The sequence below is a fragment of the Podarcis vaucheri genome (assembly GCF_965113315.1).
Source record: "Podarcis vaucheri genome assembly, chromosome: 4".
NCBI lineage: Eukaryota > Metazoa > Chordata > Lepidosauria > Squamata > Lacertidae > Podarcis > Podarcis vaucheri.
Window position 1 is genome coordinate 36,666,266 of NC_138762.1, and position 21,173 is coordinate 36,687,438.

Here is a 21,173-nt window from a genome sequence, read left to right on the forward strand (position 1 = left end):
GCATAGCAAAAAGAATGAGAAAACTTTGCTTGAAAGATGGGTTTACTTATTCATCCTTCCTGTTGCATCATCATACTTTGACACAATACAGTTGAGTTTAATTCTTAAAATCTTAAAATATTTATTTTTTAAAGAAACCAATTTTAACTTTTAAACTCCCACCCTCCGTCCTTTTCCAAAAGAGAATTTCCCATTTTGGGTTGTGAAACTAGAAAAACCTTATATTTCTGAAGATGTAGTGTCCAGTTGATGGCTGGGAAGTTAGAACAGATAGTGGGAACAGTTATAACATTTCAGAATAAAAACCCAGTCCCTACTTTTACCTTTTCTTCAGGATGCTTCTACAGGACATGACAGCTCTAGAATGATTCTTATTAATTATATCCTTATATAACCCGAAAGCATTTATTTAGAACAAGAACATATTACTCTACTGCAGCTTCTTTGACATATTAGAATTAAATAAGTCGCAGCCTAAGCAATTCCAGTCAATTCCATTGAAAAATGAATTAATGAAAGTCTGTCTCTGAGGCTGACCAATATGATCCTGTGTACAAAAAGGACCAGTCTCAGCTCCTTTTTTCCATTCACTTTCAAAATGCAATTGGCATATGTTTGGAGAAGACGTGGAATCATCAGCTTTAAGCAGTTCATATTCCTCTCCCTGTCACTCCTCTCCCAGTGGGGCATTAAATGCCTTGATACAGAAGGTCATACTTGGGAATATTCTTTGGATCAATTGGGCTTCGTACGATTAGTTTTCCACGCATTGCTCCACGGTAAATCACCTCAATCAAATCTATGAAGTCTTGTTTTGTTTTGAAACTTCCCACAAATTTAGTGTGATCTGGAGATCTAAGTAGGAAAGCAAAAAGGAACAAAGTAAATGAAAGCTGGAACAACAACATACAAGCTTAAATTCTGAAACAGTTATAGTTCCAAGTCTGAACCCTAAAAAAACTCATGCCACAAATCTGCACGTCTTTAAAGCAGGGATGAGAAACCTCAGGCTTAGGGGCCAAATGTAGCTTTTTGAGACTCTACCTCAGGCTTTGAGACTCTTCGTCAAGTACTTTGGCCAGGCTGGAACATGTTCTTAAAACTGTGATGTTGCATTTTGCTTACCTGGATGGAGAGATGCAAACCACTTAAAGCAGGCTGGGGAACCCTATGGGCCCACTCCCATGGACCAATTTTGACAGGTGGGCTGGATAGTTTTGCAGGAAACAGCCTGGCTGACCAAATAAGGAGGCCTGGTGGGCCAGAGGCTCCCTACCCCTGGCTTAGAGGCTTTGATGATTAAAAGGTATATATATCCTGTTAAATGTGGTATACAGTGGTACCTCGGGTTAAGAACTTAATTCATTCTGGAGGTCTGTTCTTATCCTGAAACTGTTCTTAACCTGAAGCACCACTTTAACTAATGGGGCCTGCTGCTGCTGCGCCGCTGCTGCACGATTTCTGTTCTCATCCTGAAGCAAAGTTCTTAACCCGAAGTAATACTTCTGGGTTAGCAGAGTCTGTAACCTGAAGCGTATGTAACCTGAAGGGTATGTAACCCGAGGTACCACTGTAGATACCTTTGGTTTTTGTGTGGTTGAAATGTAGCTTATTACACAAACGTAAGAGCTGCATCCTTCACTTCCACTTTTGCTTGTCTCTGCCCATGAGTTTGTCCGTGACAAACTGCAACTTTCCTGTGAAACAAAGTTCCCAGCTCCTGCTTTAAAGTGACAGAATGCATACATGAACCTTGCTGGATCAGATCAAAGATCAGCGTAGTCCAGCATTCTGTTTTCCAGAGAGATGCTTCCAGGAAGCCCACAAGGAATTCAAGGCAGCAGCTTCAAGGTCAGGCCTCCTCTGAACATGGATGTTTTATCCAGCTGCAATTGTTTTCTCCTTGAACTTTGTCTCATCCCCCTTTAAAGCAACCTGAGCCTGTGGCTGTTACCTTTGCTGTGGCTCTTGCGGGTTGTATCCAATGTTAAAACAGTATTCACACCAAGCACATTAATGGACATGAATAATTTAGGTCCATTGATTTCAATGAGTCTACTCTGAGTAAAATATAGTTGGCTACATTTGGAATTAAGGAGTAAATTCTTTGCAACTCTAGATTTGATATGACTTCTGTGCACAGAAAGTCTTTACAGAGGGTGGTGAACACAGCCCATGATATCATGGGCTGTCCCCTGAGCCTTCTAGATGACATTGCAAGGGATCAATGCCTTAGGAGAATGAGAAAAATTCTCAGGGACGATTCACACCCTGGCCAGCACCTCTTTAATCTTCTACCCTTGGGCAGGAGATATAGAAGTATAATCAGACATACCAACAGGCTAAAAAAAGTTTCTATCTGTGGGCTGTTAAGCTGCTGAACGGAAAATAATATAGTGCAACCAACTTTTGGGGTTAGTGTGTTGTGCGACAAGCACACAGAGTACAATGAGATTGAGTGTTTGTGGTGGGGGGAGGGAGGCTCTGTTAATTTCATTGTACACAGGTTGTACATTGACAATAAAGGTATTATTATTATTATTATTATTATTATTATTATTATTAATGGTTTTACCTCTCAGAATAGACACTTCTCAATGTCTTGTTGCCTCCAATATTAACAAATAGGTTCTATAGACAAGATACCAAATTTGATTTTTATCCCATCTGGCTATATATGCACACATTTGTTTACATATGAATGCTCTGTGCTCCAGTGTCAAAGCAAAACTAAGAATTAAAAGATGTTAGGCCTTTATTAAAGAGATCCTGATTCGTAGTAATGGGAATTCCCATAGTGCATTTGATACATGCATTTAAAAATCTATGTTGCAATTAAGCAGCCACTCTCCTTAGTGTTAAATAAATACCTATATTGTTAATAGATTTCTGTACCACTTTTCATTTACAAAGAAAATACCAATTATGTTCACAGTAATAAAACAAAACAATATTCAGTAAAATATTTATCAATAAAATCAATTAATGACCAAGGACCTTGGAAGCCAGTATTAATAATATTAAGGGTTAGGGAAAGACTATAGTTGTTTAAAATTATTGGGGGGGGGAGAGTAGTGTCTTGTGGCACCCACACTAATTTCTACAGTAATGTAGAAGGATGGAGTAAAAATCAGAACATAAAATGAACATAAGGACTTGGTCATATTATGATAAATCTGACAATAATACAGTATTAGGTCTTTTGTGCATTGTTGATGCTTGCTAACATCACAGATGGTCACAAACAAATATTCCAAGAATAGCTTGTACTTGGGTTACATGCAAACCAACTTACCCATAATCCACTTTCATATGCTGCCCGTTGAAAAAGAAGACAGTTGATGGAATATAGCTGATGTCAAAATATTGGGTGTACACTGGCACTTTGTTTACATCCACCAAGTAAATTGCAGCCATTTTACTTAAGTCATGAGATGTTTTTGCAAGCTGTAGAGAAAAGGTTATAAAAAGTTATACTGTCCAATATGAGAGGGCAAGAAATAAAGTCTTGAATTAAATTTAACACATTTTGAGAACAGATTGATAATTGAAGCACCAGTGCATGTGGGTTGTTGTTGTTTTTGCGGGGGTGTGGGTGGGTGGGAATGACATGAAGGAGTAACTAATGTCCATTTACTTCTGGGGCCAACACCAGCACAACTATGTGCTGTCAAAATATCAGTACGGCTGAAGTGTTGGTAATCTGGGTTAGGACCAGGATACCAAAAGCACTATCTCTTGCCATACAGTTCTATGTAATGTAAATATTTTAAAGGGGAAAGTAAAATAAACTAGTAAAAATGAAATTTAAGAGTCTTCCAAAGAGTGGCTGATATTTTTACCCCGTGTCTCCTTTTCCCTCCCCTGGCCTCCTGAGTTCCATTTTTATATTTTTATACTTAAGCCTCTGTATGGCACCCGTACTTTGTAAAGCACAACGTACGCAGATGCTACTTTATTAATAAAATATTTATTATTAAATTGCTTCTTATTAACACGGAAAACTTTCAAGTGAATTCTGGTAGTAAAATGTCCTCTTTTGTTTTGTTCACAGCGGTGGGTGGGTGGGGGGAAACTGTGTCTGACTTGGTTGCCCCAGACAACAAATTCCTACTGGGAGTGCGGGGGAAAAATGCGATTGCAAGGAGCAAAATTCGCCTGCTCACAATATCGTCCAGCTGCATGCAGACGAGATCTTCATCTCTGCCGAAGCGGAGGACCAGGACTTTCTCGGCCACGCTCTTGATTGCCTCATCCACCTCCTTTTTGCTGCCGAGCTTGGGAAGCAAGAAGCTCATGGCGACTGAGAGAGGTGGGAGACTCAGACAAGCTGCTGCAGCGCGGCCACCGACCCATGCGGAGCGCATGCGCACAAGCTTCTTTCGCGCAGAAAGAGGGCAGTCGCGAAGCTCTTCTTGCAGCTCCCCGTGATTGGCTCGGAAACTGGCCAACCAGTGGCAACGATTGCTCAGCTCCTTCCGAAATGGATGAATGGCCTAGTGACGTTAGCGGAACTATTCGAAGGGGGGGAGAAGGGAGCATCCGCATACCCACTTCCGGCGGGAAAGTGATTGGAGCCGGACCGGGCATGTGCGGAGGAGTGGAGCGCGCGGAGCTTCAGTTTGAGGTGATTGCTTAGGATGGCGCCGAAAATATTTTCTGAGCGGGTGTAGTTCTGGGTTAGCAGAATGTGAACGGCATTACGGACCTTCAAATATATAAAATTGCGTTGGCGCACGTTGGATTTCTGGGTGTACCTACTCAGAAGTAAGTCCCCTCGAGTCCAGCTAAGAGTTACTCCTAGGTAAACCAGTATGCCAGGCATGGCCAAACTTGGCCCTCCAGCTGTTTTGGGACTACAATTCCCATCACCCCTGACCACTGGTCCTGTTAGCTAGGGATGATGGGAGTTGTAGTCCCAAAACAGCTGGAGGGCCAAGTTTGGCCATGCCTGCTGTATCCTATAGGTTTGTAGCCTCCATCTGGTTGAAACTAATGGGCTTAAGTGCACTTAGCTATCTTTTACTGTGGCTGCTGTGAGGAAGACACTTGAACGAATGTGTGTGGAGCTGGAAGATGGGTGTTAAAAGTGCACAAGGCAGTGAATGTTGATTCCATAGAGCAGCCTTTCTCAATCTGTGGGTCCTCAGATGTTGTTGATCTACAACTCCCACCACCCCTCGCTAGCAAGGCCACAGCTCAGGGATGATGGGAGTTGTAGTCAAACAACATTTGGGGACCCACAGGTTGAGAACCGCTGCCATGGAGAAACAGATAGCTCCCTCTTTTTCCTGCTTCTCCTTTTATAAAAAAGGCAACTGATTTCCTTGTCTGGAGTTAAAAGATCATAGGAAGCTGCTTTATACCAAGCTAGATCAGCGGTCCATCTGTTTTAGAATTTTCTGCAGCTCTCTTAGGGTTTCAAACAGGAAAGCCTACCTGGAGATTGAATCTGGGACAGTCTGCACAGTGCTCCACAACTGAACTATGGCTCTTCAGTTTCTCTTCCCCAGTGGTGTAGATGGCGAAAGGGAGGTGTCCTGATAAAGGACAACACAGGGGTGAGAAGACTGACCTGGGGGGAAAAAACCCTTAAAAGAGTTATCTGAAGTCTTCAAAAAAGTTCTATATGACATGTAGCTTTTGTGCAGCTTAGCGAACAATTCCATATGATGCTGTAGCTGATCATTGGTGGAGGAAAGTTGTCAAACTTCTTATTTCTTAAAGCACTTTAACTATGTGGAAACCAGTTTTAATATTCTCAAACCTATGTTTTCTTCCAGAACTTGTGGGCTTCAAAGCATAGTAGCAAGTAACTGCATACTTGACAAAAGGAAAGGTAACTTAATATTTCTATAAAACCAATCTTCTTATTTCATAGATATTTCTGGCCCGAGGCCCAATTGCTCCTAGTCCTCTTTTTAGGAATGCAAATTGTGTTTATTGAATTTGGCCACCAGCAATAAAAGTAGTTATATATAAAGTTATTTTGAATCAAGGTGGTAATGCAGATGGAGCTCATTTGAAAGCTTTACTGAAATTAGTGGCGCCCATGTACTGTAATTAAAGATGGGCATATCAAAAGGTTTTCTGGTCACATAAAATTTCTGTGAGATTTTCACATGAGTTCATTTACAAGTCTTGTACATGCTGTTTCCACATTAATATTTGGGTTTTTAAAAATGCATTTTGAATGTATTTTCTCATATGAATTTCTAAACATTTTATTTCAAAATATTGAGTTTTTAATAAATGTCTGATGTAAAGTGCATGACCTATTTCCCCCAGTTAGGAAGACTTTTGCATTATGCTTTGAAATTGGATAATGACTTTGTTGCTGATGTAAGCGAAGGACCTATGAGGGTGAAAGGAGAAAAGGCTGATAATTCTATTGGTTCTTCAGTGTTATTTGTTGTTAAAATATCAATGCATGGAGCTATGATAGAGGGCAGGGTTATTGAACTGAGGAACTCTGATGCTCCTTCTTAAATCCATACACTGAGTTTTCCAATAAGTTCTGCATATGACACAAACTTATCCTTCCCTTTGAAGCATCCCACAGCTTTGTCCCACCCCAGCTCTTCCTTTTATGTCCAGCCTTTTATTTCTCAGTATCTATCACATTCATTTCCCAACTGGCATTTTCAGTTGCCTAAAGTCTCTTAATTTTCACAATACAATCCTATTCATCAGGCCTCGGGAGCTTGTTTTAGTTTTAGGGTTGCATTCCCTTATGAGGAGACTTCCAGGGGCTGTATGCAAGTGGAGGGCAGAGTCAGGGGCAAAAGAGGGTGGAGCAGTGGATTGTAGCCACCCGAAAACCAGCCATTTCTACAATACCCCTCCTCCTCTTCTAGGAAGTAAATGACATTATTACAGTTCAGCGACACATTCCAGGTACACTCAAGCAGGGCATGAAGGAGGGCTAGTGAGGGGGTGTGGCATTGCATAGGAAGGGTCCTGTCGGTCAGAAGAAACACTCAGAAGGCTGCCTTTTGGCCATGGTTCCCCCACTCCTCATTTAAATCTTTACCCTGAAGAAAGTCCCATTGAGTTTACTTCTAGGTAAAGAGGTACAGAACGGCACCTTTAGACAGCTTCATCAATTCTCCCTTGCTCTATTACGAGACTAGAATGCATGTTTTTACTGACATACAAAGTGAGCAGTATACATATTAATGGTATTTTAAGATAGTTAAGATTAGGAGCAGCTTCAGCTTGCTAATACTGAATTATCTTCTGTTTTCTCTGTATAATTGCAGATAACAGCCAAACATCACATTTCCAATTACAAACTTCTAAAATATGCATCTATTTAATATTATTAGAAGATCTGTCTTCCAATTAGCAGCATCAGATGGGACAAAAAGGAGATTATTTTTAATAATGCCCAGCAGAATCATAACTTGTAGAACTTTGGTTTTGTCGGCTTGGTTAAACAAGGACTCCTCCCCGAGTGCTACTGAGAAACTAGATTTGGATGGATGGAAACATGTAATGCGGTCTGCGCAGCAAGAAGAAGCCACTGAAAGAACATCACAGAGTGAAGAAGATTCTCCTTTAGCGGTTACTAGGGAACTTATTGAGATGTGGAGACTATCGGGCAGACTTGTTCCAGAAAATATTAGCGAAGAAGATTTCAAGACTTTAAATGAATGTCCCACCAAGAGTTCCATAAGGAAGTACTTAAAATTCTTGGCTATAAAAGAAAACAGGAAGAAAGCTGACAGAGAAAAGAAAGAAAGACGAAACGAAGCAAAAAAGGAACGAATGCTAAACACTCAGGAAAATGCTGGTGATGAGCTACCAAATACATTTCTCCCTAAGTTTTGGACTAGGTCACAGGATGCCATGTACAACTGGAGAGCAGCCCAGTCTATGATCTTTGGTCAGCCTCTGGTGTATGATATGAACTATGAAAATTATATGTCACGCAGAGAAATGGAGAATACAGTGAAACAGCTGATGGAATGTGAAGGGGCCAATCGTAGAGCTTTGGACCCATTTCACTTGCATTATTGTAATCTCAAAGCAGGTGGTCCGTATCACAAAGAATTTGTCAAACGTTACGGAGAAGCATGGGACAAGTTGTTTGTGACTGTGACAGAAAAGTCTTATGTTGAAGTCTTTCCAAAAGATCAACTTGTCTACTTAACTGCTGATTCTCCCAATGTGATGAAAACATTTGAGCATGATAAGATCTATATAATTGGATCAATAGTTGATAAATCAATGAAGACTGGACTCTCCCTTGCTAATGCAAAACGGCTGGACTTGGCAACAGCACGCCTTCCTTTGGATAGGTGCTTGCAATGGGCGGAGGGTGCCAAAAATCTCACTCTGGATCAAATGATGCGCATCTTATTAACACTGAAAGATACTGGGAATTGGAAGGAAGCTCTGCAGTTTGTTCCACAAAGAAAACACGAAGGCTTTGTGGATACTTCTTCCTGGTCAAAGCAGCAAATTGACACATGGAAGAACACAAAGTTGCATGAAAAAATGGCTGGTCAAAGAAAGGCACACAAGCAGTTTGCACAAAATTTCTCCAGGCGGCAAACACAGAAAAACTGGTGGGAAGATGTGTCCTAATAGCATGTTAGCCACCCAGTGTTTGACTGATTGTAAATTTGAATTAAATCAAGATTTAACCTTAAGATTTTAACTGCTTAAACTTTTCTCTAGCTCTTGAGTTGCATGGGTGTGTCAGCCAAAGTGACACAAGGACATGCTTTTCTACAAAAATGAATGTGACATATTTATTGCCTGTTATTCAATATTCAGTCATAAGTTCCAGAAGCCCAATAATATCGAAATTTGACAGTGCATGTTGTAACCTTCACTCCTTCACTACCCTATTCTAGTAAGGGAATTGGCTTTCAAGCTGTGGATGCCAAATGAACTTCCCTCACAATACTTAACTATAAGATGAGGTCATGAAGGTTTATATCATTAACAAGCACCCTTGGCTTCTAAAGGTCCACAGATGATTATGTCCAGGGTGTCAGTGCCCATACTTGGTAAAGCAGAATAGATTTCTTCAGCCCCCACTGGTTAGCTCAGACCTGAAGCAACTGAGAGTTCAGCAGCATGCTGCTGTTGCTGTACTAGGAACAATTTCTGAATGCTAGGGCAGCACAATGAATTTTACCTGCTTTATAAAGTTGTTGGACAAGAAGGAACCTACATTTTCTGGTAAATTGCAAATATGACCATTGTATTCAGGTATTACGTAGATGTATGTAAATACGAGCTTAGCTGTGGTAGCATTGAAAAATAAATGGAAATTTATTTGATTTATGTTAGTTATGTGGCCTTTTTTTTTTACAAGGGAAAAGCTAGATATTTAATGTTAATAACAAATAGGATCCATCATCATCATTGTGGCTTATGTGGTGCTTTTTGGCCCAAGGGCCACCCAAGCATTGAACAACTGATAATTACAGCAAAAGATACAGTAGAAAAAACAATTCTAAGAACATAAGAAGATCCTGCAGGATCAGATTCATGACCCATCAATAGTCAAGTACATGTCTATGGAAAGCCCAAAAGCAGAATATGAATGCAGCTCTCCCCATTCATGTTCCCTAGTATCTGGTGTTCAGAGGCATACAGAGGTAGTATACATCCACCTGACTAGCCACCATTAATACAGTGGTACCTCAGGTTACAGACACTTCAGGTTACAGACTGCCAACCCAGAAATAGTACCTTGGGTTAAGAACTTTGCTTCAGGATGAGAACAGAAATTGTGTGGCGGCAGCAGGAGGCCCCATTAGCTAAAGTGGTACCTCAGGTTAAGAACAGTTTCAGGTTAAGAACGGACCTCCAGAACGAATTAAGTTCTTAACCAGAGGTACCACTGTGGCCTTTAACCTCAGGGCTTGAGCCCCGCAGCGGGCAAAAAAAGATTCCTGCATTGCAGGGGGTTGGACTAGATGACCCTCGTGCTCCCTTCCAACGACGATTCTCCGAAAATGACAGCGCTCCTCAGACCTGAACGATGGAGCGTGGCTGGGTGCGGGGGGGAGGAGCGAAGCGCGAGGGACGACGTCACGACCAATCAACAGGCGTTCGAGGAACACCAATCCCCTTGCGTCGACTGCTAGAAAAGAAGCGGCCGCTCCAAGCCGGAAGTTGCGACCACTTCCGCCCGGAAGCGGAGCGAGCCGAGAGAACGCAGGAGCCTCTCTAGCCGCCGCTTCTCTGCTCCCGCTGACGGCGCGAGGCGTGGGCGGGCTTGAGCGGCGCCGCTGCGCATAGTCCGTGGACGCAGCCGCGGGGAGGAGGAGGTGGGGCAAAATGGCGGACGGCAAAGGAGGCGACGTGAAGCTGAAGCGGCCGCTTCTTGACGGAGGTAAACACGCTGCGTTGCTATGCGAGGCTGTGGTCGGGAATGTGTGTGGGGCGCGCGCGCTTGTGGCTGGGTTTGGGCGGGAGAGGGTCGAGGGCTGGTTTCGGAGGGGGGAGCGGCGGCTCCAGGTACCACCTTCTTCCCTCAAGAGCCCTTGAGAGATTTGGCTGCTTACCGGAGGCGAGTTCGCTGCCTCTGACGGGAGCCAAGTCGCAGCCTCGTCTTTCGCGCGGCTTCTGACGCCCCGTGGCTTCCGTGGGTGAAGGTCGTTCTGCAGACTCACCAAAATCCCTTCCCCGCCCCCCCGGGCTGCCTGAATGCTGCATTTCCCGGTGCCTCGGCTTTCTGTATCCTTCACAATTCCGCTTCTTCCCCGTCCCTGTGGCTGGGCGGGAGTGGGAACCCCTCGTGGAAGATGTCGTAGTGCCTAATATACAAGTATATCACGCCCTGTGGCAGGGCAAGGATTTCAAAGAGCCGCTTGGCCTGAAACATTGCGCTGCTGAAGTGCAGCTGTTTCGTAAAGCAGATGGGCGCCCGTGTAAATAATCCCAGTCCCTTCAAAATTTAGCGCAACATTGGCCCAAGGCTGCAGTCCTCTATAGACGCCACACTGGATTCTCACACATGGGCAGGGTTTGACTACAAACACACACTATTCCTTTACAGCGATAATGCTACAGTAGTTGCTTTCTTCTGAAACTTCGCCGTGTCAATTTTTAGGACTAAAAGTTACGTTTCCAACTAAATGTTTTCAACCATATGCCCATATTCTCAATTTGGCATTGCAGTTTTCAGTATTTTTAAGGATGTTTATTGACTTTCATATTTTTTTAAAAAAGTCAGAGGAGTGTACCATAAAATAAAAATGAATCCAGTAAAATTACGCAATGAACAGAGGCATGTTTGCATACAGTTGATATCAGTGTTCTGAAAAATGCCTGGGGAGACAAAACAGTGTTAAGCAGGTGTTAAAAACCATCTTCTCTATGTATCGTTATAACTTTTAATGTCTTAAGAATATAAAAGAGCCCTGCTGGATCAGTCCAAAGGCCCATCTAGTCCAGTATCCTAGTCTCTCAATGACTATCCAGATGCTTATGAGAAGACTGTAAGCAGGACCTGAATGCAACAGTGCTCTGACCACCTGCAATTCCCAGTAACTGATATTCAGAGGCATGTTGCTTCCAAGTGTTGTGGAAGAACATAGCCATTGTGGCTAGTAGCATTCATAACCTTCCATGAATTTGTCTAATCCTTTTCTAAGAATGTAGGAAGGTGCCCTGTTAATCTGTATAAAGTTAGCCAGTGCACATGAAGAGATGCAATATTGGTGCTACCCACCTGCAGTATTATACAATTCCCACTCTAGACTAGGCCAGGTAACATTTTGGGATTAACTAAGTATAATGAATGAATTGAATAGAATAATAAGAGATGGACAGACTTCCTTTTTTTTTGCTGGTTAAAACAACTCTAATTTGAGTAACGATCCCTGTAATTTGAGTACAGTTGCACACTGGTTGTGAATTTGTCAAGGACTGCAGCCATTTCCTCTTCTTTTTCCCTGCCCTCAGCATCAAAACTTAAGCCATGTGTCATTTTAGACTTTTTATGGTGGTCACATATTTTTAATCCTGATTTCCTTCTTTGAACCCACAAAGTGCTATATAAATACAAGTGCTATATTCTTAAAAGATGTCAAGCTTTTTTCACTGAACTTCTTAAAGTCAAAGGATGGAATTCAATTAGGGACTTTGCACTTGCAGAAGGGCTTTTGTTCCAGCAGATGCCTCTGCAAATTAGAGGGGAGGCATTTCTTGCTGATTTCTTCCTGTACCACCTTCCTTGCTATTCCGCAGGACTCCCAATTCTCTGTGTCCAGTTTTTCTGGGCACTGTTGTAGGGAGAAACAATGGACACTGTTGTTCCTTAGCAGAGGCACCTGTGATCTGCTAGATCAAAAGCTGTTCCATGAGTGCAAATACATCAATTAGATTCCACCTTAAGAACTTTATTGTGATGTAAGCATTTGTGCTTTAAATATCAATGTTACAACTATAATCTAAGATGGATACAGTAATGAGTATAAATGGGGGCTGTTCAAGACCTCTAAAATTATTCAATAAAGACGTGTGCTTTAATAACTTGCTGTACCTTGATCTGAATTGCCCTTGGCAGTAGTAATAGTGGTGCCCTGTGGCTTTAAAGACTTATTTTGATTTATTTTTGTGTAACTGAAGAATTTTGTTCTGCATTAGTCACGTGATTGGAGCTCCCTTCACTATATGTCTATGTTCTTACAGTGTGCTCTGTATAAACAGTTGTGGAGGTGCTGACACTGTAAGTGCAAAAGTCTCCTCTGCATAACAGTGCTTTATGAGGTTGCTGCTCCCATCAGTCCACTCAGTAAAAATAGCTCATCTTGGTAAGTTGTTTCGACTTCACCAGGACCTGAAGAAGAGGCAGAAAAACCTGTGAAAACTAAGACTGTTTCTTCCAGTAATGGAGGGGAAAGTTCGAGTCACAGTGTGGAGAAGCCGGCAACTGATGAAGAAACTGACGACCCCGACACAAAGCCTGCTCCTGCCAAAATGTCCAAGTTTGGGTTTGCCATTGGCACACAGGTTGCAAAGAAACCACCTGCAATATCCATCAAGCTTGGAGCAAATGTAAGTTATTGGAATGTTTTATTGTGAATTATAAAGTTGCAGTGTCTTTTTTGTGGTAGCATGCTAGTCAAGAAGTAAAAAAACAAATTAAAGCTTTTTATTTCATTATTCATTGATCAATAAACATTTAAAATATTGTAACTGTTACAAACTATGTATCTGAACCCACATGCATGTCCAGCATGCACGTGTATTCATACACACACTGCCAAGTGTTTTAGGATCTTTTGCTAGAGTTATGGTGTACATCTGTTATGACTATGTGTCTACACTTAATCTTCTGCCCAAAGGAAGTTCTTACACAAAAGGATTAAAGAAAGCTTGGTTTATTATATGAAATGAAGGTGACAGAATAGATATACAGGCAGCAAATCCTACAATACCGACACACTTTAATCTAAAGAGTGAAAGAATCCCTAACTAGTCTCAAAAATCTACAGAAACTGAGTGTGGCAATTTCGCCACAGAACCCACACTACTAGCAAGTCAAGAAATGGAAGCAGGGTAGATTATGCCTGTCCAGGTATACACAATTGGAGCATGTGTTGGCTCTTTAAGAACGCTGAGTAAGTTCTTGGTTGGGGCTTCAAAAGCTAACTAACAATTGGAAATCTAGGGGTTTTGTATTAATTTTAGGCAGTGAATTCTAATGGAGGAGGAAGGTGGGCTTTGAGATAAGCATTTCCTATAATTCCAATCTTTCTAATGTGCTAATGAATTTATCCTAGTTTCCTGTCTATTTCCTATTTTGCTTATTTGCTTAATAATATTTTCATTAGATTTACATATGATGATCTTTACACGAGGAATTAGGAGCGCTGTATGTCTCCTAATGCTTTCCAGGACACATTTGAGATGAGGTTATGCTAACCTTCTTACGCATGCCATGATCAACAGTAATAAATTGTAGAAAAAGTTCAGATTGACATACACCTATTCACAATTTCCTGTGAATTATAAAGTTGTATAAAGGTGTTTTTTGGGGTAGGATGCTAGTTAGGCATAAAAAATAATAAAGCTATTTATTTCAATATTAATTGATCCATAAACATTTATAATAATACACTGCTGCAAGGGAATGAAATTCTGGAAGCTATTGGTGGGTGTGGTGTTTGCTTGAAAAAAATATTTTGAAGTTGGTGATTTTTGTTCTGACTTAGGTGTTATGCAGTACTGAGTACATAGCAAAATACTGGTGGTATTGTTTAGCTACTCTGGTAAAAGATAGCTACACTAATATATTCTTATATCAAAAAATATAATGCATGAACCTTAAAGGTACAACTATCCATTGACAAGCATCTAAAGAACTTAAGGGGCTTATTGCTGTTTTCTAAACTATTCCACCTTTCAGTGGCTAATGGGGATTTCCAGGTAGATTTGGGAAATACCACAAGAACCACAAATACGTATAACAACAACAAAAAAAAAAACTCTCGCAACACAGGACAAAAAACAAGTGCTGTCTTTGTTCTCTTTCAGAAACCTAAAGAGCCTACTCCAACCCTAGCTCCAAAAACGCTTTCTGTAGCAGCAATCTTCAACGAAGATGAAGATGTAAGTAAATATATTTTCTTAGAATAGAGAAGTATGGTGTTCTCTGACCAGGACAAGTATGGGTACAGGAAAGAGAAAGTATCATATATTACTAGTCCAATACAACAAACACATGGGATTCTGCTAAAATCTGAAATCTGTAAATGCCCTTTGAAATTTGAATTTCAAATAATTTAAACACTTTGGCATGAGGTCCAATATGGTGTCAGTGATTTCCCCTTCTTCTTGAAGCCCTGCCCCACCTCCTGTTTACCCTGGAGGGGACACATTATGGTACACAGCAGGGGCCTTGCAGAGAAGAGAAGGGGCAAGCCCATTTGTGAGAGCAGAAGCCAGCTGTGCCAGCAGGCACCATAGTTGGGTATCACTCTTTGTTGCCTGTCTTTAAAATTTGACAGTTTGACATTTTCCCTGTTTCTGCACAAGGCTGATATAAGGTACAAATCTAAAGTATTTTTCCAGCCTTCACTTTTTTCAGACCTGGAGTGGTTTTTTTATTCCTGTGTTTCTAAAACACATTACTACTGCCCCCTGGTGTGTGAAACCAATCGTCCCTTTGACTTGAATTTGAGTCTGTTATCTTTGCTTCTTAATAGAACTGGCAGTAGGCAGATGAGAGAAATGTAAATGCTATGTGCTCTTTGGGTGGGGAACTTGGATCTGTTTTGGTTTTTGTCTTTGGCAGTATTGGTGATAGAACCTTGAATTTTAATTTGAGAATAAAAAAGGGTTCATGGAAGGGGGCATGTGTCAGAAAAATGTGCATACTTCTCCCTGGCTCAGATCTGATCCCTCTAGATATAGAGCTGCAACTGCCTGCTTTGTTCTGAATATAAATATGAAGTTATTAAGTGTAAACATGAATTTAGAAGAGGCTTGTAATGTGCTCGTTATTTCATATGCCACAATTGTACCCCTACTGATTAGAATTTGTAACTATTTTCTTATGTTCAACTTTTCTTTGAAAATAGAGTGAACCTGAAGAGATGCCACCAGAAGCTAAAATGCGCATGAAGAACATTGGAAGGTAGAGTTGCACTTGCTTGTTATTTTAGGAAAATATGGAGTGACAGAAAGATGTTCTACATAGTAGCTTTTGTAGTTTTGCTTTCTGCAACAACATCATTTCAAAACCTTTCACAGTTTTTCTTGTTATGGCCAAAACTATACGAGATCTTCTCATCCCATCCTGTCTTGTCTCTTCTGTCTCATACCCACTTTTCACCCCGCTCAGGTTATGTCTTTCAGTACAATATTTTTGAAAGTTATGTAATATCCCTGAATCATAATGACCCAAAACCTGAGAGTTTATGGAAGCTAATCTGGAAAAAGTATCTTAGCACACTGAACAGTCTGTGACTGTTCATTATGCAGATACATCTTTTATTATAAACTGACTCTAAGGTCATGGTCCATCTAGCTCTAGGCAGACAAGCAATATTAATATATTGGGGTTTTAATATTCAACATATTCAAAGTGTGTGTGCGTATGCACACTGCATAGTATTCCCAGGTTCAATATTGTGGGCATTGTCACTAACTGCTGCTTTGTAGCTGCATAGAAGACATTTCTGCACTATATTTTTTCCATTGTGTGAGAGTAGCTCTAGAGAGGCATCTTTCATTGCCTCCCAATGAAAGAGATGATGGTGTTAAATTTTTCTGAACAGCAAACTTAAGAAGGTACCTACTGCATGTTAGCAGGTTAGCATGTGCACCTGGACTTCTAAACTATTAATATGAAACTGATAAAGTTGGCTACATGCTTTTTTCTGTTATCACAGGGATACTCCAACTTCAGCAGGACCAAATTCTTTCAACAAAGGAAAGCATGGGTTTTCTGACAACCAGAAGTTATGGGAACGGAACATGAAATCTCACCTTGGAAATGTCCGTGAACATGATGACTAGCTGTGTATTGAGATCTGAGAGTTGGGAGAAATGGGAGGGTATGATATTAAAGGAACAGTTTCCTTTTTTAGAGTGGTGGTTGGCTATTTTGGGTGCCACTTTTAAAAGTTTCTAAGTGGTGCACAAAAAAACTGAGTTTAAAAGTAGAGGTAATTTATGTTTTGTATACAGATTTCAAAGCATTTGCTAATTTTGTAGCTTCGTGCAATTAATTTCACAAGGTTATGGAAAATAAAGACATTGGAAGTGGTACCTTTTTAAGAATTTTCTTTTACAACTATTCTTATATGAAGACAGAGGAAAGGTTACTGTCTCTTTAATCCATTTAAATTAAATGCTGCTGCGCTCAAGAATTCCAGCTCCTACTTTGTAATAGATTGCTTGTCTCCTTAAGGCTACTTTTATAGTATGGGAGTAACTTGCTATACATTGAGTTTGATAGACTCTGGCTTTCTGGTCAGCATAGAACCTGAAAAGACTACTGCAAAAAGTCATTTAGTATTTTAAACATCCATAAACTCAGACTTCTGGCTGTGGTAGTTTAGCTCTAAAGTCCTGTTTAGAAGCTTTGTGTAATTTCTCTGTGGCCTATTCCACTCTTAGACATCAGTCTTACATGTGTATAAATATTAGGAAAAAGGTAAATCAGTATTTTGATTGTTTTCTTAATCATGAGTCTTGACCAGTGCTTGTTAATGTTCCTTTGTCAATTTGAGACCGATAAAGAATATCAGCAGAAAAAGGCATTACCAAAATGATGATTGTACTTCTATCCTGCTTTAGTTTTGTTTTCAATATTTCCCATAATCCCTTAACAGGAAAAGAAAGCCACACACAGACCAATATGTATCCATATTTTGGTTTAAAGCTTTACTTTAAATGCTAGAAGACCTTCATCTTGTATTTTTAAGTAAGGGACACTCTTGGATTTTCAGACAGCATTTTAATCCACTTTAGTTTTGTCATTAAAGCAATCTGTAGAACATAACTTTACACTTTTATCCCCAGCCATTTTACATTTAGTATTGCTGGAACACTGTTGAGACTTAATTTCTTTTAGCAATAAAGTTTCCTGTCAGTTCTTATTTCCCTAATCTACCTGGACACATACCTAAAACACTTGAGGACTTTTCAGCAGGATTTAAGTTGTGTAAGTAGTCTGGGGTTAGGTAATATCAGCAGTCACAATTGACCCGCGTAGCTGAAATAGATAAAGCACTTCAGAAGCAGTATATGGGTCTAAATTACTAGTTTTCATATGTAGTGTGAATATCATGATCATATTATAGATCACCTACTGTATGTTAGTCACTCTCACTTCAGCACAACAAGATTATCTGGTGGGGGAAATATGCATCCAAGTTTTCTTTTTACAATTTAGAAGAGCTTTGACCATGTAGACATCTGTGTGTAAGATCTAAGCAGTTTTGTATTTGTATGTGAATTTTTGTTTGCAGTTAAAAATCTGTAACGTATATTTTCTTTAAAGGCTTTGTTATAAACATAAGAGATGTAAACAAGTTATTTCTCTAGAGCTGCAGTTGTTGAATTACTTGTGAAAGTTCAAGACTTTAAAAAAAGATGATTTATCTTGGCTCCTTATTATTGAAGCCAATGGCACAATTAGCCCTTAACTAACCATTAATCAGGGAAAAGGAAAGATGGCACTTTTAACCATTTATGTACCTAAACTCACCACACACACACACACACACAGCCCTTCAATTTATTAATTCATTTATAGCCTTTGGGTGACCAATGCCATGGTCAGCTTTAGCCCAATTCTAAATAATAATCTTAATGTGTGCTTGTTTTCAATACCCTCCCCACCATCAAAGCAATGAAAAAGTACACAAATCCTTTACCTCTGGCCTATGATATGCTAACCTCTTGAAGTTTCACAAGAACTCTTTAAAGGAGGAAGGAAAAGTCTGGAGTATTTGTCATGATTTATTTCCAAGTTGGGGAAGAAATGGTGGGAACCAAAAGCTGTAACTTATTCTTCTTTGAGCTTTGCTTGTGCTGATGCTGTATAATCCTTAGCCATGGACTCTAGCTGCTGAGGCTAGTGTTTTTAAGTATAAAAACTTGTCAAGTAAAACTAAATTACATGTCAATTTCATGTATTATAAACAAAGGAAATGCTATATATGCTTAAATTTACCAAGGCAAGTATGAACGCAATCTTCTTTTTTTACAAAAACCCTTGGCCAACGTCGCTGTCTTATTTGTGTGTACAAATTTTTTTCTCCCTGCTACATCTGACTAGCCAAACTTCTCGAAGTGGAGAATTTATTTAAGATAAAGATTTCCAGATTAAAGGAGCTTCTCAAGGCCACCATGAATTTCAACAAATTATGAATCAGACTTGGAAACTATTTTGAAGAGAGCAAGATATAAGATGTGCTCCAGTTAATAATTTACCATCCTTTAATGAAGCACCTGTAAGTAGTTTGTTTAGCTTAAGCTATCAGCCCTTCATTTTTCTGATTTGGAATACTGACCACTGAAGTGACTGCATTACTTCTACAAAAGGCAGGAGTTGCTTTTTCAATTTGTTTTCTTATCACAGATTTCTTTTGGTGTAGAAAAGAATTTTTCAAAGTGGGTTCTCATGATTCCTAGGATTTCCTAGTGTGATCAGTAGTGACAAATGTACTTGGAAAAACTGCATGTTTTCTGTTGATGATCTTTAGTCTGTGCAGCCATTGGAGAAGTCTGGGGGCACTTTCATTTCTGGTGATGATGCCCAACAGGCATGCCTACTACCCTCCATAAACTCGGTGTAAACCTTTTCCAGTCTCCTGCTGCTCTGCAGGTTCCATGATGGGTTTGGACAGAGCTTTGTGAAGATCTGAAAGCCACTACTTTAGAGGATTTGATATGTTTGCATGCTAACCTCTCTGCAAACAAAATATTTGTCATTGCTTGTTTGTCAAATAGAGGTCAGGAATGGGTGTCTAGAGCATTAACCCTGTTTTTCAGGATGCTTTTTAAAAAAGCAGCTTGCTGTCAACTGCCTTTTCCAGGAATCTCAGTGTGCTATTCCTGCTCCTTTGCTTTGTCTGCTTATCTCCAGATCGGAACTGGGGTACATGCTGCCAGCTCAGCAGCCTTCACCTTGATTTATTACTCTTTAGCAGGCTGAATTTGGCAAAATTTCAAGTTATGGTAATAAAGCTGCACTCACGGAGGTTTCTGAATCTGCCCTAATAGTGAAATGGTATCTAGGCAGAATTAGTAATTGGAGAGAAGAATATGGAATATTTGTTTAACAGCTAACAAGTTGCTATAAACTTGCTGCTCAATTCCAGCAATTGGAACTAAATTAAAACTGCTGTATTGCCAAAATGTTGGTCTGCTTATACAGAAGTAAAATGTGAAATAAACAGCAGAGGGCCAGAACATTTGTGTGTACATATATAGAGCTCAGTATAAAATATGAAGCATTACAAATAAGCATGTGACCAGGCTGTTACTCTATAAATCTAGCACTATCATACTATAGTTGGTATTATACAATAAGGCTGGTATTGCCCCCAAAGTCAAATGTCAAAAGTGTGAGGCAAGAACACAAATCTAACCAGCCTCTTTTTGCTGAACTAAGTAGTAGTGAGTACTTCATCTTGGTGTTTGCTGTTGTTTTATTGCTTGGGATACATTAACAAGAGTATTAAAATTGTACTTTTAAATGGGTGGCAAGAGGTTACCAAGCTGAGAGGGCTCCTGTATTTCTAAGAGCCGCTCAGAAAATGATTTCACCTAAAGCTATCATTTCATGTACATGCAGTTGCAGTGACAAGAAATGCTGTGCAGATGAAAATTTTGGTTTGAATGAACTTTAAAGGGATAGGAGAATCACTAAGAGCTGGACCTACCATCCCTACCAACAAAAAGAAAGCACACTGTTTTCTGCTACCCATCCCATTTCTAGTTTCATGAGATCACTTACAGTATTTAACTTAGCTCGACTGAAACTGAAGTACAAAACACAAATTCCTCACTACACGCAAATTGTGAGCATGTTCTACAATAGTCCCATCTCCTGGCACAATATTTTTATGTGGCTCAAGATATGTAAAATTCCTAAGTGCCAGCTGCTGGATTCCAGGCATTGGAGCAGTTCCAGTTCATGCACCTGTGGCAAGCCAGTTAGAGGTACTTCAATTCTGTTGATTTTAATTAAAATGTGTCATCACAGGTGTAACGATTGGAGCATAGCAACATGTTTATTACACCATTTAATCAAATTACAGGTAGTATTTCAAAATCGGGAGCAAGCTTAAGTTCCCTAGAACACACACTATCATACTTTCGCCACCTTTGCTTAATATCTGGCTTGCAAGAGTTCTGGTAAACTCAAAAGCTTGCATACTGTTTTGTGCCAGCACTATTGAATCCTAAAAAAGGTTTTTTTAAAAAGTTCAGTATTGTATACACATCTCAGAAGCTGTCAAAATGAATCAAATCAACTGCAAGAAATAAGAGCAGGTGCTGACTTTTAAGACATACCAGTGCATCTTTACAATTGTGGAGCTCCTTTTTTGGAGGACCCACATTGTGGTTTCAGGAAGAATGAAAATATATCAGGGAATCTGTTGCTGTTTAAGTTTTGTTGTCTTACTGTCATTTGTATATTTATGTGCCACTAAGCTGGTTTGAGGCCTTTTGTTAGAATA

At 40.1% G+C, this 21,173-nt stretch overlaps 3 protein-coding genes across 4 annotated transcripts; 2 read left to right on the forward strand and 1 right to left on the reverse strand.

Moving 5' to 3' along the window:
- Positions 1-96: 96 nt before the first annotated feature.
- Positions 97-4,384, reverse strand: TXNL4B (thioredoxin like 4B). The gene is made up of 3 exons (XM_082219798.1): positions 4,167-4,384; positions 3,296-3,447; positions 97-855 (listed from the first exon to the last, which is right to left on the reverse strand). Exons 1-3 carry the CDS (start codon positions 4,365-4,367, stop codon positions 690-692), a joined length of 519 nt encoding a protein of 172 aa, XP_082075924.1. The 5' UTR covers positions 4,368-4,384; the 3' UTR covers positions 97-689.
- Positions 4,385-4,539: 155 nt separating this feature from the next.
- On the forward strand, positions 4,540-9,296 carry TRMT10C (tRNA methyltransferase 10C, mitochondrial RNase P subunit). Of its 2 annotated transcripts, none has more exons than XM_082219759.1 (3): positions 4,540-4,627; positions 5,784-5,839; positions 7,263-9,296. In XM_082219759.1, exon 3 carries the CDS (start codon positions 7,306-7,308, stop codon positions 8,590-8,592), a length of 1,287 nt encoding a protein of 428 aa, XP_082075885.1. In that variant the 5' UTR covers positions 4,540-4,627; positions 5,784-5,839; positions 7,263-7,305; the 3' UTR covers positions 8,593-9,296. The 2 variants fall into 2 exon arrangements, with proteins under 2 accessions (XP_082075885.1, XP_082075886.1); XM_082219760.1 differs by lacking the exon at positions 4,540-4,627 and adding an exon at positions 4,628-4,767.
- Positions 9,297-10,200: 904 nt separating this feature from the next.
- On the forward strand, positions 10,201-18,600 carry PCNP (PEST proteolytic signal containing nuclear protein). Its single transcript, XM_082219788.1, has 5 exons — positions 10,201-10,357; positions 12,806-13,026; positions 14,509-14,583; positions 15,555-15,610; positions 16,368-18,600. Exons 1-5 carry the CDS (start codon positions 10,303-10,305, stop codon positions 16,492-16,494), a joined length of 534 nt encoding a protein of 177 aa, XP_082075914.1. The 5' UTR covers positions 10,201-10,302; the 3' UTR covers positions 16,495-18,600.
- The last annotated feature ends 2,573 nt before the right edge of the window (positions 18,601-21,173 follow it).

Coding starts and splice junctions, on each gene's coding strand:
- TXNL4B (XM_082219798.1), bottom strand. CDS start 4,367: ATGCGCTCCGCATGGGTCGGTGGCCGCGCTGCAGCAGCTTGTCTGAGT. Junction 3,448..4,166: donor GCATGCAGCTGGACGATATT/GTGAGCAGGCGA, acceptor TTTTCTCTACAG/CTTGCAAAAACATCTCATGA. Junction 856..3,295: donor CATATGAAAGTGGATTATGG/GTAAGTTGGTTT, acceptor TTTCCTACTTAG/ATCTCCAGATCACACTAAAT.
- TRMT10C (XM_082219759.1), top strand. CDS start 7,306: ATGCATCTATTTAATATTATTAGAAGATCTGTCTTCCAATTAGCAGCA.
- PCNP (XM_082219788.1), top strand. CDS start 10,303: ATGGCGGACGGCAAAGGAGGCGACGTGAAGCTGAAGCGGCCGCTTCTT. Junction 14,584..15,554: donor TCTTCAACGAAGATGAAGAT/GTAAGTAAATAT, acceptor CTTTGAAAATAG/AGTGAACCTGAAGAGATGCC. Junction 15,611..16,367: donor CGCATGAAGAACATTGGAAG/GTAGAGTTGCAC, acceptor CTGTTATCACAG/GGATACTCCAACTTCAGCAG.